This window comes from Electrophorus electricus, chromosome 12, assembly GCF_013358815.1.
Source record: "Electrophorus electricus isolate fEleEle1 chromosome 12, fEleEle1.pri, whole genome shotgun sequence".
Taxonomy (NCBI): domain Eukaryota; kingdom Metazoa; phylum Chordata; class Actinopteri; order Gymnotiformes; family Gymnotidae; genus Electrophorus; species Electrophorus electricus.
The window spans coordinates 10,035,954-10,051,579 of NC_049546.1; the positions used below are offsets into that span (position 1 = coordinate 10,035,954).

A 15,626-nucleotide genomic window follows, 5' to 3' on the forward strand; every position below is an offset into this window, starting at 1 on the left:
GACCACTCTAAGAGCAATTAAGATTCCCCAGGTTTCCATTTTTGCCACATGCTTAGTTGTATGATGTTAGCACACCATATGCTCCAAGATGGGATTTGGTGCAATTTCCAGCCCAGTAGCCTTCGACTGAGGGAGAACAAAGGGACTCAACAGCTGGCTGTGTCTCCACGGCTGGGTGGCATGGTGTCAGCCTGCTCACTCACATGTCCACCCTCGTTTACCTCGCCTTACTTCCTCATTTGCTTTACTTACAGCGCACGCAGACAGCCAGTTGATGAGAACCTAAAGATGTAGCGGAGATTCCAGCTCCCTGCTTTATGTTTTATGAATACTTGGAACCTCTAAGGATGTAGGAGAGCGTTTTGTTTTCTCCAGCTGGTCAGGCGAAATTCCTAGCAGACGTTTCAGAGGCGGCGGGTCCAAAATGTCCACCCTGTGAGGCTTTATGAGTGGGGCGATGTGATAATTACAACTGTATTTCCATCCTCACCGGGCTGCCAGCTTCCACCTCCTCAATCCCGCTGGCCGGCCCTTTTATCCTGCACTTCGCTGTTGTCTGAACCCACTCCTCTCCATGGGTGCAGTCACAGGGTCAGATGTTTCCGTCAGCGGTGGTGCGGGGGGATAAAGCTCCCTGAAAGCTTCCACCCTCTGAGAGGGCTAATTCAGAACGCATGCAGGGCCTTACCCATGTGATCTACGCCTGGGGGGCGGGGGCCCAGAAAACACACGCAAGTTTACGTCCTCAGGATATGGGCAGGGTCAGTAAACTACACGCTTTCTATGATTGGTCCTGACAGGTGTGTGTAAATGCGCTCCTGTTTTGGGAATGTGGGAATGTGCCCTGCATCTGTGCACAGTCCATAGTTCCAAAGCAGCAGGGGCAGTTACACAGAGCTCTGTAAAACAGTCAGGCTGGGGATGGGTTTGCCTCCTGCAATCCCTGAGCAGAGCTCTGAATGCACGAAACAACAACCAGTGTCAAGAGCAGATTTACAGGCTCTAAAGGGTTTGCTTATGCTGACACTATAAACAGCGCTGTCAAAATCTCTGCTGTCAACTTTCACAATGGGCTAGAACAGTTGTATTAGGAAACATAAATATCCAACAGGCATTATAGTGCACTGTTCCATGCATATGATGTAAACAGTTTACAGATTCTTGATTGGAACACGTATTTTGGGCATTATGCATTCATAAAGCTCACTACGTAGCTCACCTGGAGGTTTAAAGAGCAATGAATTCAGACAGACAGATGGAATTGTGTTTAGTGCAATTCACTGTAATTGGAGCATGTCTAACAAACACACCTAAAATAGGGAAAATAGTGGGTCTACTATTGTGCTCGAGAGCAACATTCAAATGCAGTTTAAGTAAACAAGCCTGCTGTTGCTAGCACTGGTAGGCACCAAAAAAAAGGAAAAAAAAAGATAAACACATGCACAACCATAAATGTCAGTCTAATTCGTTTAACGTCTGTTCCTCAATACTGAGGTCCTGCTCTCTTTCATGTATTATGACTTTTATGACTAATTCTGAAAACCTTCCTTTTTCGCTCAGAGGAGCGGCAGTATAAACCGGGTCTTGCAACCTGATCACTTAATGAGCACAAGACAAAACGTAGACGCCAAAATTTCTATCCGCTCAGAGTAATTTTGTCCAAAGACTGACAATTTAATGTCTGTACATGAACTCAGAGACTGTTCAAACAATGAGAAGGTGACAGGAGGGCTAGCTTAGCTGGCAATAACATGCGAACACGTAAGGTTATTTAACTTATTATTAATGAATTACTGCTTTATGGAAACCTCCCATTCCTTCAGTTTTCAAGGCAAAAACATGGGTAGCTAGGACTAATCCAACACAGCCAAACTTATCTGCGATTTTATTTTTCACATTCATGGCATGTAAATGAGAGCAAACACCTTTGCCATTTGCAGGCGAGTTTTCAAGCAGGAGGAGGAAACCGCTGCTTACCTCGCCCGACTGGGGCAGATTCAGTTTGGGAAGCTTGGCCTTGCTCCCTGCCGTGCTGCCTTTGCCGTCCAGCAGGGCCCCGAAGGTCGCACCACCATAGCTGTCTCCAATCTCAGGCGGGGGCTTTAGCTCAGGGGAGTCGTTGGGCACCTGGTCCTGGCCATCCATGGGCCGCACATAGGCAGTGGGCTTCTGCTGCACAGCACTGCTGGACTTACAGTGCAGGCCCTGTGGGAAGGTGGGTGTGGAGAGCCCTCCAGGGAGCAGCGACGTGGAGGCCACAGGTGACCCACAGCCATGCGATCCTGGCTCCTGCTCACCGGGTGACTTGCCGTGTCCGAGCTCGGCGGGGGCTGGTGCCTTGGCCGATGGCCCGTGCCTCCTGCTGGGGTGGGTCGAGGTGGAGGCAGTGCTGGGGCTTGCATCACCCTGTTCGGGCTCATGCCTGACAGAACTCTGGTCATGGCCTGGGTGCTTGCCTCGGCCGGCAGGCTGACCTGTCTGGCCCCCGCTGGCGCTGTGCGCCCCGCGGGACCAGTCAGAAGAGCGAGACTTTTTGTTGCCCTGGTGGAGGACATTGGGGCCAGGCAGAGCAGTGGTAGGTGGAGGGGGCATGGAGGCGGCGTGGTTGCCCGGCTGTGATGAAGCACCTCGGCTTCTCTGAGCTTCAGAGAAGAAGCTGGGCTGGTCGACCTTCTCCACAGGGGTCTGGGGGATGGAGTTCTTTGGAATGCCCACCAGGTGACTCTGGCTGGAGTGGCTGGTCAAGAGCTCCTTCATCTCGTCATAGTTGCCCAAAGTGTTTTGGACACGGTTGGCCAGAGCATCGCCTTTGTTTGTCTGCAATAACAGAAGTAACAGGACACCATCAAGACCATTCATAAACATTCATTACTTCATAACACATAATCCATGATAACTACCTAATTATTCATTCCTTCAGTATATATCCTCACTGTCTATTCTATTACCATGGTCACTGCCTACAATCTTCATCATAGTCTACAACATACATCCAGGCGTTTAGATTACCAGAGTACCACCATCAGCAGTGCACTGGCTCACATGCATGTATGTGTCTGTAATTGGATGTGTACGAAAGAGACATCGAATAAAAGAAAAAAAAAAGAAAAAAAAAAAGCACACGTGAGTGCGTGTGTGTGGGTGAATACCAAAAGGGAAATGCTCATAGATCCATACTGTATGGCTGCAGTTGTGCTTGAGATGTGCCTATTCTTTTGAGAGCATATAACGGATGATCAGCTCGAGTGTGAAAATTGTACTTGGCTGAGAAAATAACACATCACTCTTCAAAACTTAAAATTGCCACTTTCAATTAATTTGAGAGGAATACTGATTGTGATGTTTGTTCTACATAGCACAAGCAAGTTTCAGAATGATCAAGAGATTAATGGGTAAGAAAAGGCAAAAGGTTTGTAGCCTATAGGCCTTTAAGCCTTTGAGCTTAAACAGACCTGAACCCTCTATCAGTACAACGAATACAGATATGGGTCAAAACTGCAACTGCTTTTGATGTGCTGCCTGTACTCCTTCCTCACTGCACAGCTGAGAACCGTTAGGGGATTTAGAAGCAGTGTAATTATGTATGGTCATGGAGAGTGACTCCGCCCCAAACACTACCTGCTTTTGCTATGACAGTGCAAAACCAAGAAGTAAATTGTTAATTGGACCGGATCTGAGTATGTCGACATGTCAGATACCGCGCTGATGCGTAGCAGCCACCCAGTCGGAATTCGCAGCTCCCTAGGAATTTCCGCTTTTACTCAGCTTCTGTTGCTTGCAAGTGTGCCTTGTTATAATAATTGTTTTCTTTTTGCTGTTCAGCACATCATTAGTTTGTACAGCTTTCCTCTGCAGACAGCCATGCAAATCCCCCCCCCCCCCCCCCGCGCTGACTATTTCCATAATAAATAACATCCTGCTTAATGCTTAGGCCCTTTGATATGGGTTCATTTTGGCTGCATTTATAGCTTTGCTTTTGTTTCGCGCGAGCCCAAGAACCTGCGCAATAACGATCCAATTCAGCCCGCCGCGCAGAACATCAATTACGGTCGGTGGGCCGGCAACGGCAACGTCTCGGAGAGTGTGCGCGCGGACGCACTCGAAGAACAAACGCGCCTGTAGCGTGCACGTCGCCCTCTGTTTGCGATACAATTAAAGGGTCTGTTATTCCCAAGCAGCGAAAGGACCGAGATAAATCTATTAGCTTTCGCCATTCATTTCACATGTAATTGCCACATTAATAACGCTGCGGCTGCCTCTAAAATGCAAATGCAGCCGTCGCTGCTTCCGACAACATAAAAAGTCGATAAACAAATAATGGTAAATGATCCGGGAGCAGGAGCAAGCGCGTGCCGCCATTACTGCAGGGAGGGAATTATCTGCTGGGCAGTTAACATCTGACCCCCTAACACAAAGGAGGGCGCCAAAAGCAGATCCACTCGGCTTAGCCGCCAGCCTAACCTCTGCACCCCAAAGCATGCGAGCTAATGCAGGTCATGAAGGCGTGGCTGTCTCGCTGAATTTTATTGCAACCAGAGACGCTATAAAAGATGTTTTTTTTTTTGTTTTTTTTAAATGCAGTCATCAAAAATCTGATAATAGGCAGCGATGGAAAGTTACAGGACCCTTTAAAAGAACTCATGCAAGAACACAATTGTAGCAGATAATGGACAGGGATCTGTGTACCAGCACAACCATGAGCCCTGGGGCCCGCATGACAACAAGACGGCAGCGTCCCCGCACACCACCTCCAACCCAGTCATCACACACACTGAGCAGCCTGCTTACGTCATGAATGACGTAAACGCCCTCACCCCCACCACCAGCCCCCACCCCCTGGGCAGTTCTCAGAGCTCGGAGGAGTACCCGGGTCACCGTGGCTCCGATCCAGTCTTCTCAGAGTGAGGGAAGGGGGAAGTCTTTGGGGGGTGGAGGGTGGGGTTGGTTGACTGAGCGCGGGGCTGAAGTTCCCAGACGCTGGGTCTCGGGAGGCGTGAGGGAAAGCCCATCTGGAGAACACACAAAGGGCCGTTGTGTGAACTCCAAGCGGCCGACTCGAGCAGGAGGATGCTGGAGGTGGGCCAAGCCCATGTTCTGCTGGCCGGTGAGACCTACAGAGAGACTCGCACCCGAGGCATTAATTGCTGACACATTATATTAAAGGTCTGGGTCATAAAAAAAAAACCAGCCCTTCACGGCTGGTTAATGGCATACATAATAGTGTGAGCCAGTCTTTTAGAGCATTAGTTATGTGTTTATGAGGGTAAATAAACACACTAAAAATGCGAATCTTAATGCAGACATTTCACAGACTGGTGTGCCACTAAACTCAACTGTGTCTAATTAAGCCTGGAGATGAAATACTAAATACTCAAATGATTTTTGCCAACCTTCCACTTTTCCTCACAGGACTTATCAGATTCATCTAAGTGAATAATGAGGTTATTCAATAGACAAGACATTCACTGATTAAACAGCATTTCGTCTTTTTGTGAAGCTGTAATACAAGTCATTATTGTGACATCATTCACTGGCACTGATAAAATGGCAGTTCTACTCCACATCTATACAATACGCACCTCCCATCAAATGCCGTGACTTTTCACAGAACTAATATTTACACTAGTAGTACATAACTACCAGTCCTGGAGTAGACCTGCATGGTTTCTGTTTGTATTTTCTCTGCTCTAACAGACCTCATTCAGCTCATGAATGTCTAAATAAGGGTATCGGAGCAGGGAAAACACCAAACTAGGGGTATCGGATTTGGGACTGGGAGACGCCCGCACACAACAACACTGGGCTGTCAAACGGCCAGGGGGGTCTGAGACCTCTTTCAGTGGCTGGTACTGAATTGGTGGACATATCCATTCTGGGCTGGTCTGCAGGATGAAGGGGCCCTTGTTCCCTGAGGTGGCTGCACGTTCCTCTAGCCTGGCGTAAATTGACCACTTAAACCCACTTAAGTGTCCAGATCTTAGTTGTTCCCCTCGACCACTCCACAAAGCTTAAGCAGGATTCTTGCGAAGACTCTTCACAAATACTTAACAGCCATCATGAAATCAGGTGTGAGCGCAGGAGCAGGAGGGCCAGCCAGCCACTCCGCCAACGCTTTGCAATGCAAATGTGAAGCGCGTTAAGGCACAAAATGACCCATGAAGACGGAATCAGCTGGCCCCTTCATCTCTGCCGGACTGGGCGTACGTTTGTGTTTGTGTGTGTATGTGTGTGGCCATGTGTGTGCACTTGTATCCAAGTGAGCATTTGTTTGCTCAGTGCGCAGAGTGCGTAAAAGTGGTTTAATGGGGGCGTCGCTGAAGAGAATCAGTGTGCCCCAGTACTAGGCAGCAGTCCGGGTCAGGGTGCTGGTGTGTCACCATGCCGCTCTGCCCAACAGCCTCTCAATGGCCCTGTTTGTTTTTTCCTCTCCACTGCCACTCCAGTCCAACACTGCCTGACCATCCACGCTAGCGCCTCTTCCACTCAGCCCCTCTCCGTGAATAACTGGTCAGAAAACAAATTGCCAGTTTATTTGCTGAAATGAAAGCTCAGCATTTATGAACTATCCATCTTTTTTTATGCTGGCATAGTAATCCTCTACTGATACCACCTGTACAAGATTAAATCATGGATAAGGGTTTCGTCAGTTCCTGTCACGAACTGGAATATCCAGCCTTTAAAATTTGGGCTTCAGAAGAGAAATTGTATTTCGGTGTACGATGTGAATCAACACAAGCCATTTCGTGAGATGAGCTTTATGACAGGAGATAGAAACAGCAGCTCCCACAGTTATTGCTCATGTTCTACTGAGCTGCAGCATTCAACCAATAAGCTGATGCATGGTACTTCATATTTGCTTTTAAAGCTAAATCACTTTCTGATGGTGAGACTAGCTTATTACTGAAGGATGGCAATATCCTGAGCACAGGCTTCTAGGAGAGTGATAGATGATTGTGTGTGTGTGTGTGTGTGTGTGTGTGTGTGTGTGTGTGTGTGTGTGTGTGTGTGTGTGTGTGTGTGTGTGTGTGTGTGTTCATTTGGTCTGCCTCTCCTTGACAACGCCCTGGCAGTGTTTACAAAAGAGGCTTGTGTTGTTCTGCCACAGGCTCTTGGGGTTTTGCCCTCCAGCCCAAAGGCCGACTGAAATGGTAATGAAGGTGCCGGCACCCCAAGATCTCCATCAGAGAGCGATGGAACGGCACACTATTTCAATAGCAAAACCCATGCAGCAGACAATCCTTGCCTAAGAACAAAAGGTACCATGGCGAAGGTTCAATATTCCTGCCATTGGACTTCTGTTTCCGGATCACACGCTATGGGAGTTGGGGGGGGGGGGGGGGGGGGGGGGGACACAGCAGTGGCCTACACAGCCATTAATGCTTCCAGATGAGGGATCGATACTGGCTCAAATGAGCAAACTCCAACTACGCATCATTGCAAATCAATAGCTAGCTGGTTACAGCCAGGGGAAGAAGGACAAAATATGCATGTCACGAAATGCCTGTAAGGTAATCAAGAAGTTCTTTCAATGGTTCCGCGTATTATAAGAGCAATGCGGTTCTCAAATTACTTAAGTTCCTCTTCCAAATGCTTGTGGTCTTTAAATTTAGTGTTTGTTGCAACCAACGTACAATACAGATCATCTTTCAGAATCTGCGCTGTAGAAAAGAAAATGGATGACCTTTTACTGAAAAATATAACTCATTCTTAATGTCAAATCTACACTTACATTCATCACTGTTCTGAATGCTTGGAATGTATTATCATGCATTATGGATCCATAGGGTTCTGCACAACCTGCTGTGTTTCCGTAATTCAGAGTGAACAGGCATTGCTAACTAAACTTGTTGATAGAATGTGACAACCTTGACAGCAGTCACTACAAAGCATGGCTAAGTCTGGACACCTCACTCAAACATGGGCTTCACAGCCCTCCAGAGACCAAATGTTGGACTGAATAAATTAAACTCAACTCACTGACTTGCTTCGGTTATTCTCAGCCACGCAAACATTCATGCATAAAACATAGCTGGGGTGACGAAAAACACTCCGGAATATGCTAAAAGACAGGGACAAAAACAGGGCATTGTATGGGAATGAAGATGCCAACTTCAGCTCCTCATTTGCTCTGTGGTTCCTGACTGAGAGAGTTGCTTTGCAGTAAGGGCTAATTTAGGAATATTTGCCTTGGGAGTAAAAACGAGGGGGGGGAGAAAAATCCTTCTCTCTGTGTCTCTCACACGCACACGCACACTCTCACGCAGACACACCCCCAATCTCTCAGTGACTAGAGCGGTACAGAAGTGTTGTTCAGGCTTCAGAGTGCTGGGCTTGGAAGGCTATGAGGCTCTTTAAAGCATTTGGACAGAGAGTGGCAGTTGGGGGCGACTAGGTGGCGGTGGCAGGGGTGCTAGAGACACCGACTCCAACACGGGACCCAGGGACACCGACTCCAATACGTCTGCACCATGCCCACTGCAAAGGAGCCAGGCAGCCCGGCAACCAGTAAATTAGCCCCAAATAGCTGTTAACGGCCCTGTTCCATTAAACAGGATTTAGAGGGATTAGCTAATAGCAGCCTTATATGAGAGGTGGGAGGGGTGTTTGAGTGGAGGGTGAAGTGCATGCACGGAGCACAGAATGGACAGTGGGAGAATAAGCAGGATGTCCTGTAGCGTAGACGTCCCTCTGTGACACTATAAACACCCAATCGAGAGAAAAGCCACAGAGTGGCTGTTAAACACTTAGAGCGAGTCACCGCATGTGTTATTCCCACGAGAATGGCTCACTCTGAACAATTTTTCCGCTCAAATTTTGAGATCATCGTCGGATTTGCATGGTATATACCATTCCATATGCATCTTGTGAACTGCGTTGCCTCTTCGTCGAAAATAAGCCACAAAACCCGAGTGTGGCGTGGGCATGACTCGATAGATCTGGTGCGGTTTCAGAGGTGTGACCTGGGGAATGCCAGAGCAGCAGACGGGGTGGACAGGGTGAGGGTTGGGTGGAGGACAATACCATGCAGCTCTCTCAAAACACACCAAGCCCTCAACTCTAGCATCGTCTTTTGTAAGCGTAATTACTGTCATGTGAACTATCACGGCTTCAGAAATTAACTAGCGTGACAGAACTGTTATGTATACAATCTGAGATTAAAACAACAGATACTGTAGTCAAAAAGAATAAAACTGAACATTAAAGCAATGTACAGGGCTTTTGGATACATTTCTTTTTTACCTTGTTAAGCAGTGACCGCACATGAATTGCCTTTTTCTAAACTCCAGAAGCACTTCCTAGTGGTTATGAATGGTGACCCAGTTTTAGTGGCGGGAAGCACATGCACGTGGGTCGTGGATGGTTTTAAGTGGAGCGCTCTGATCGCGGGACGACTAATTTCGGAGGCTAAGAGAGAGGGCCTGGGCCAGATAAAGATAAATGACGTGGGGCTGATGAGGGTGAGAATGAAACAGAGAAGACGAGAGCGGAGAGGGAGAGCGATGGAGAGGGATGGAGAGAGAGAGAGATGGTTGGAGAGAGGGAGCAAAAGCAACTAGAAATGAGGGGGATGGGTGTCCCCTGTCTTAGGAGGACTGTAATTAGTCTTCAAAGGAAAGGCATGGTTGCATCAGTCCGCAACGGCCGCTCCGTGGGAAGAAGCATTTGCAGACCCCGTTTCTTTGAAAAGCACACTTCAAAGTTACAGTTTACAGACACGCTGCGGTGTTTGAGCTACAGTTTACGACGAAATTAGCTTTGCGAAGGAAACAAAAGTGATGTTCCCGCTGGTGGAAGAGCACGGCTTAATCATAAATCCTGTTTCGTGTCGGTATCAATTATACTCGAAAGAGGCAGGGAGTACACACGTAGACATATGTTAGGATGCGTTTGTCCTGTCTCCTAAATCTCAATCAAGCCATGTGTGTTCCATATGTGAAATGCTTTGCTGTCATCTGTAAAACTAGCCTGCTGTATGGATTATATATAGTGTTATTACACCCAGTCATCTTAAATAAAGCATCAGGTAACACTTAAATCTGAATGGTCTGTAAAGGCGGAAAAAAAATCCTCTCTTTATTTTTTCTTGCCAGCTCAAAAAGAAATCTGTAAATTCTCTTGCCGTAACCTTACAACACATCATGTTTGTATAAGTGACAACAATCAGGGAAAGAGCAAATGGAGACAAATCCTTGGTCGAAGAGGAGCAACTTGATGCTCCTTCTGAGCGAGGGCCTCCTTCAGTGCGAAGAACTGTCCTCCTGGGCAAGGGACATTCCTTCAAGGAGAAGACCCACTCCTTCAGCCATTGACTGCATGGGAGCAATGGAGAGGTTTTGGGGAACCTCAGTGGGTGTCTCCTTATAAAAGAGGTTCACAAACCTCCTGTAATGACTGCACCTTCACTCCCCTGGTGCACACGTTCTCTGGAAAGACCGGTCACCTGCTAACCAGCTGCTGGGGGACACAGATCAAAGTGGGGGAGCAGGGCTGGAGCGCAAAGCTCACGCCCCAGGGCCCAAAGCCACTCACAGGGCAAAATGCAACCGTTGTGCTTCGAGTGTAGGGGGAAAAGAGGTATTAACCTTTGGCCGTACGAATATGCACAGTGTAAAAATCCTTGCCTCCCTTCATAGACCAAATCTCTGTTTAAAATATCAATTTACCTGCTTCTTCTAAAAACCTGACATTACAATATAGCATTTGTCAAAGGGCAGGACTGCTGATCCTAGAATTACCAGTGAAAACCTTATGATGTAAATCTAAAGGTATACTGTGTGACTAAAAGAAGCCCTATACCTACAAACTGAAAATTGGAAATCCCCGTAACATGGGCATATTATAACTCACTTATTGTGAGTGGATGTGAAGATTGAGTTTATTCTGTGGAAACGTGCCCAGGAATCACTGATGTACGTGATGGATTCTGTGCCACACGACAACATTCAAACTTTCAGTATGTTCGAGCACAACTGAAAAGCAGTCACTTAATCTCTAAAATAGATGCCAGCAGCCTTCTAATTGGAACAAGCAAGTCCAGAAAGCAAGAAAGCTACAATGTTAATGTAATTTAAGCAATGCCCAATATATGTAGCGATATATGTTGTTTGTCATTTGTTTTATACTCAGTTCTTGTAATGAAATCCTTGTCACTGATGGCACTGATGATCACACCGCATGAAAAGCGTACAAGAGAAAGTAATACAGGGAATCACTGGGGCTAGGCTGCACTCTTGCTCCGACGGCACAGCCCAGTGAGAATGTGAATATTGGGAGGATGGGAAAAGAGGGAGAGGATGAGATATGGCAAATGAAGTGGCATTCTGCACTGCTCCACTTTCTTATATTAAACAACTCTGGAGCCTGCTGCCGGAGCCAATGCCCCCCTCCCCCCGTGCAGGATGAGGAATCAAGGGCTGGGCTGGGGTGTCGTGGCTGAGCCCTCACCTTGTATGGTTCCCCGAACAGATTGAAGCCGGTGGAGAACAAATCTTCATCCTGCTGCACTTCCTGCGTCCGCCTCTCCCACTCCTTCTTCTTCAGCGCTGAGCGGTCCTGCTCGTAATGACTGTGGGGGGAGAGAGAGAGAGAGAGGGATAGAGAGAGAAGGAGAGAGAGGACGGTAAGTATGATTTGACTTGGCATGCGAGAAATCAACGGCAAAAAGCCCCTGCTTTTAAAGATGCAAGGGAAGCCCTTATCTGTCTAATAGAGCCAAGCTGACGCTAAGCAGGAGGGGGAGGGGGGTTTGGGGGAAGCTGAGAGATAAAGTAACTGGATTGACATGCAGATGCTTCGCAGGAACAGACAGGAGGCTGCCAGGAAGCGGCTGTGGTGTCTGAAACATGGTGTGAGGCTACTAGGCCTTGGGGACACTTCCTTTCAATAAAAAGGCCCTCATAAGGCAATCAACACAGGGACTCTTACAGGAAATTCAAGCTCACCTTAACCAGTGGTGGGTGACAGTGCGTGTGTGCATCTCCAATGCCTTTATGGAAAAGCAGAGTCTGATGGATGATCAAATGGCACTCATCTCTCTCCGGGCAAATCTGGCAGCCCTTATTACCGTGGAACCAAATAATTTCACTTGGCCCCAAAAAACACGTTTCTCTCTTATGTTCAAGCTACTTTGTAATGGCGAACGATGTGATGCCTGGTACTAAAAACTAAAATCAAAATATACAGAAGGGGCAGCATCTCAGGTCCCACGTCACTGTAATGGCTTTTATTTTCACAGCAGAGTGACTAAAGTCACCACTAAAGCCTCTGCTGCGATTTAGCTTTACCATTAGCATCCTCTTTAGCATTAGCATCTCTTGCTGGGAGCACTCAGCATAGATGTCACACAAGTGGCCGACTTTGACACACATGGATACCCAGCCTATGTCCTCTGCCAATATACTCTAGGTGTGTACAGCAAATATTTTCAACTGAGAAGTTTTCAGTGGATGCAACTCAAGTTATGAGGTCAGGCCGACCTTTAACCTGATTACTTGTCCTGTCATCTGTACATTTTGCATGGCGCCAGTGAAAGAGCAAACATTTTTAACTAAACTACATTTGTAAAGCTATGCACATGGTAGCAGCAGATATTTGTTTGTGTTAATCATTTAGCATGCTGCCCTGTTTGTTGCTGTGACAGATTTTCATTTTTTGCCGGGGCCCTTTCAGATTTCGGAAGCTCTGACTGAGTGACCCACACCACTCCCTTGGGGTAGGCGTGTGCGGTGTGGTGCAGGGAGAGTCGGCTGCCGCAAGTGAAGGATGGCACCGAGAGGCCCAGAGTCTGGAAGATGGTTGTTTTTAATCTGCCCTCGCTTTTCCCCAACCAGCTCCTCGATGGGTGGCTGCGGGGCTCGGCCCGGCCCCTTCCGCCACATTTAATCCATCATCGAATTACCCCAGAAAGGGCTGCGAGGAGGAGAGAGAAACAGGAGCGTGGGCCAGAGGAGACAGCCACTTCCTCCATGGGCTACAGCGGAAAAAGAGGAAAGGAAAATTGGGGAAAAACAAGTGACGACGAAGAGGGAACAAACACGGCCGAGAGAGATGGCGCGTGAGGGAGGAAGACTGACGGCGGCTCCCTGGCCATAATGACACCAAGGTGTCAGTTATCTTTATGTCAGCACGCCAGGCGCACCTGACAGAACCACCTGACAGGCTGATAGATCACATTTACAGCTGTCAGCAGCACGGTCTCGGAGGTGCGCCATCCCTCGACACTACATTACCCCCGCTAATGCAGAGCAGGCCAGGCAAGAGTGGGGTCATGCCTGCTAATTAAGAAACCGGGGGGGGGGGGGGGGGGGGGGGGGGGGGGGGAAGCAAGGTGCTCCCCGATAACCCCAAGGCATGGCATGTGTACAGCCTGACAGCAGGACAGCAGCTAAGCCGTCTCCGGGAATGGATGTGTAATGGGAACATTCTCCCCCCCCATCCATATGTTGTAAAATTAGATTTTCAAAATATGCCGAGTCCTAATCAGTAAGAGCTTGTTTGCAGGTTTCATGACTGCATCGTGAGATGTGTGGCATGAGATGTGTGGTTACTTTCCTGTCCTCTGTCCACTTGCTCCCCCATGCAGGCCCCACCACATTTCTCTGACACCAAATCGAAAAAGGGGGGGCAAGGAACCTAAACAGAACAGTGATATTCATGCTAAAGTGAATAAATTTAATCTTGGCTGAGCTCCACTGCTTTTGGAAGATAACCAAATACACTGTCTGCCTGTCTCTTTCACACCCCTCTCTCCCCTCATTCACAGATCAACCCCCCCCCCCCCCCAAAAAAGTGGAAGCTTCCCATAGAGAACCCTAATAAGCTGTGAGTGCCACCATTATTAGAATGTCGCAACCGCCTCAACAGCGGGGCGGACTTCTGATTTAAGCAGCAATTATTAATTTGAAACACTGGCTAATTAAAAGTACGGCTAAGTGTTTAGCCTCTTGTTACAATCATTTTGTTGGATTGTAATTATACAGACCCACTTGTCATACCCATTAAGGAGATGACGTTTGGAGATGGGGATCAGCTCCAGTTTGATTCCTGACTTCTAAAACCCTGGGATGGGGGACTGATGGCGGGGAAGATACCTGGGGTTGTCTATGTAAGTGAGGTGACAGTGTTGCCTGAGGGAAAATCCCAGCACTGCCGAGGGAAGCCCCCTGCCTTCACCCACTGGGTTTTTGTGTTTGTTTGTTTTGTTTTTTTTAAGTTCTCTTAGTATAAGAAGCCAGTGTCTCAGGTTGTTCCAGACACATGAATGTCATTTGATTTGGCATCTGAATCGTACGTAAGGTGCAACATGCCTAGTTTTTTGGTACTGCTGTTATCCTGTTGGAGGCAGAGTGCTTTGCAGCTGCATAAGGGCAGGGGACGTGCGACAGGCGGTCATGGTGACTGGTCTCGTTGTGTCCAGCCCAGGTCCAGCATCTGGCCGTGTGGAAACAGTAAAACATTCTAAAAATGCCAGCTTGCCCCGTGCGGTGCCCTAGGGCCTAACCGCAGGTAGCATAAACGGCTGCGTTGGCCTGGGCTTCGTCGTCTTGTCGGAGCCACTCTCCGAGATTAATGAGTGCTGCTGCCAGTAATTGCCAGGTGCCAGGTTATCACCTCAGCCACTGACACTACTCCCTCCTCACCCCCCCCCCCCCCCCCCCCCCCCCATGTGGCTTCCCGCCGTCTCCTCAAGGAGGGCATTGTTTGAGCTCCCACTCACTCAGGCCCTGCCGTGCGGCTAAGGCACTGGGCCGCACAAAGGAAGCTTCCGGACTCTTCACCCACTCCTGCCAGTGGTAGAATGACTCAGTGGTAAAAGAGTTATGGCACTTCACACTCCACAGCTACCCTACAGTGTATTTGTAATGCACTGAGAGGACACTGAACACCGATTAATAATTAATTATGCAGGCACGAAAACACTACGGCTAATGATAACACCCTATTCCGATATCATTGTCAAGCTTTATGTTTTCACAACAGACTGAAAACAGTGTTGTAATAGATACCCAGTATCTCCCTAAAAAAATCATTGTATGCATTACAGCATATCAAATTTAAGGGATGACATAAATAGTTTGAAATATTTCCCCTTTTTAAATGGCTCTCTGCTCCGACATCTCTTTCCCAAATCTCTTGTTCTTTTAATGAACAATGCAGACATTAGCTGCATGGGCCAATTGGAGAGCACGCCTGGACTACATGCTACATCTGAAATGTCGCCCCATGAATATTGCAGGCAGCAAGCTCAGGCTTGTTTCCAGATTTTGACCCAATTTAGCAAACAGACCTCCCTGTGCTCTGGGACATCATCTCACTGTCCACAAATGGCACGGTCTCTGCCTGTCGCTGCAGCGGGGATCATGGCGTAGGCAGACGCAGCTCTAACAGCCAACCCCCCAGGGCACGCCCTAAACGGGCGGAGAGGAACACCCGCAGCGCCATGCCGTCAGTCGGTGGCGACGGACCGGAGCGTGCCTCTGTTCGGGGACAGCGCTTGGCACTCCGCATAATCAGAAGCGGAAATTACGGCAGCTGCACGCCGATTACGCCTTAATAGGCACCGACTTCAAATTAATGTCTTTTTCATGTTCCATATTTCATATTCATTTTGAGAGGAATTTACCTCA

At 48.1% G+C, this 15,626-nt stretch overlaps 1 protein-coding gene across 1 annotated transcript in view; it reads right to left on the minus strand.

Annotated features, from left to right (window-relative positions):
- The window catches only part of aff2 (AF4/FMR2 family, member 2), a 135,127-nt gene that overhangs the window by 90,397 nt on the left and 29,104 nt on the right, over nucleotides 1–15,626 (minus strand). The window contains exons 2-3 of the mRNA XM_027002154.2: nucleotides 11,446–11,566; nucleotides 1,978–2,817 (exon numbers count right to left, since the gene is read on the minus strand). Coding sequence (XP_026857955.2) covers nucleotides 1,978–2,817; nucleotides 11,446–11,566 — 961 coding nt within the window. The remainder of the gene's footprint in view (nucleotides 1–1,977; nucleotides 2,818–11,445; nucleotides 11,567–15,626) is intronic.